A 1883-nucleotide genomic window follows, 5' to 3' on the forward strand; every position below is an offset into this window, starting at 1 on the left:
CGCAACGCTGCCAGTTCTGTTAGCTCTACGCCTGCCGAAGACACAGACGTCCATCCCCGTGAACACTGGGACGCAACTCAATGGGAAAGGAAAGGATTCTGATTTCTCATATCAACCGTTGCGTATATTAGCTGCGACATACGAATCAAGATGCTATGACCGAAAAAATTGGATTGACAGATGATCGTTGATATATGATTGGCCGAATTTAGGCGTTCAGGCTGACGTAGAACTAACTGGCCTACAGAAGATAACGGGAAAAATACAGATTTTAAGACAGAATTTTTTCTAAAGTCGAAATTTTCTAACTTTTGGGGCAATATCGTCTGATAAAGAATACATTTATATACATGTTTAAGCCAGAATGATTTAAAATTTAAATATGATTTTCCCACGACTTTAAAGGAGCCGCGTCACGGACTGCCGGTTTCCATGGTAACGTCTCACTGTGGCAGCTGATTGAATGATCCTGTTGGCTAAAATTATTTCTGGGTTTTACATTTTGTTTTTCTTCATTTTGCAGTAACAATAATCCTTCATGATTGGAGTGTTTAGTCAGACTTTACTCTGCAATGTAAATTCTGACTAAACACTCTGCTTTGGATGCGGCGTGTTGGGAAGTCCAGCCAGCAGATGGCGACGGCGTAAAGCAACATTCATGTGTGCTGATAGCAGGTGGTGCAAAAAGACTTTTCAGGCTCAGAAAGGTCCAAGTAAGCAGCAGGAAGACGAATGATTGGCCTGCAAGCTTCATTTTAACCTCCTCGTTTGTCGGTGTGTGTGTTTGTGTGTGGTGGTGGGGGGCAGTTAAAGGCATCTTTCCAGATTTCTTTTTCGTTTGTTTTATTTCTTTTTTTAAAGCTTAACTTTTAAATAATTTTTCTGTTGTAATCTTAATAGTTTATTGTCTGTAATATAAACACCATGTCCTTCTAACCCCCTAAGGAGCTTCATTAAATCATGTTGGACCATAGATGCTGTCTCATATAAAGCTTTAGGACTGTAGAGATGTTTCTTCAGGACGGTGGGAGTTTTTACCGATGGCTGTGATGGCAGCCTGAGCCGTGTCGTCGTTCACATCGGTGCAGTATCCTTTCAGCTCCTCCAGAATCATCAGCACATTCTCATCGTTCACCAGCTCCACCAACACCTGCAGAAACATCATCTGGATGATATGCCGCCGCGCCGCAAACAGCCAGCTGAGACACATCAGCTGTTGTTGTTGCAAAGAAAAACCGGATTATATATAATAACACAGACATACAAACATAGTTTACATTTTAGAAAGATTTATCTAAAATGAATTCTCCCTATTTAATTCTAACAGGATCCTAATAACTCATTTTTTAAAAGATTTGCTGGTCTTGTTCTCTTTGTTTTTACTTAACTGTGATAGAAATATGAAACCTGCAGAGAGCAGCTGTGCAGCAGCAGCTTAAACGAGGAGTTTAAGCCACAAAACGTGGAGGACTGAGCGCCTCATAGTGGACATGAATGTTTTGCAGTAATCCAATCCAATCCACTTTATTTATATAGCACGGTTTAAATAAACACAAGGTTTCCAAAGTGCTGCACAAAAAGATAAAATAACTAAAATAAATAAAAGTAAATAAAATAATAAAATAGAAAATAGAAAAATCCGGAGTCACTGGGCTTCATGCAACAAGGATTACACAAAAAATGTAGTTCTTAAATTGTCTGTAGGAATTATTCAGAAGAAACTGTTTTATTCTCCATTTTTCTCCTCTTTCTTATTGTCTCTCAGCTAAAAAAACATTTCTTACTAGATGTAGGAGTCTACTAGCCTCGTGAGACCATCCTGATCTCGCGAGCTTTCAAGGTTTCACTCGCTAATCAGTCTGGAGACTCTCCGTTAAAGAAAA

At 39.2% G+C, this 1883-nt stretch overlaps 1 protein-coding gene across 1 annotated transcript in view; it reads right to left on the bottom strand.

Moving 5' to 3' along the window:
• ap4b1 (adaptor related protein complex 4 beta 1 subunit) overlaps positions 1-1883 on the bottom strand; it is a 34643-nt gene that overhangs the window by 23250 nt on the left and 9510 nt on the right. Inside the window, exon 8 of the mRNA XM_015389068.1 lies at positions 1039-1150. Within this exon, the coding sequence (XP_015244554.1) occupies positions 1039-1150 (112 nt within the window). The remainder of the gene's footprint in view (positions 1-1038; positions 1151-1883) is intronic.

Source organism: Cyprinodon variegatus, unplaced genomic scaffold (assembly GCF_000732505.1).
Source record: "Cyprinodon variegatus isolate N-32 unplaced genomic scaffold, C_variegatus-1.0 Scaffold447, whole genome shotgun sequence".
Taxonomy (NCBI): domain Eukaryota; kingdom Metazoa; phylum Chordata; class Actinopteri; order Cyprinodontiformes; family Cyprinodontidae; genus Cyprinodon; species Cyprinodon variegatus.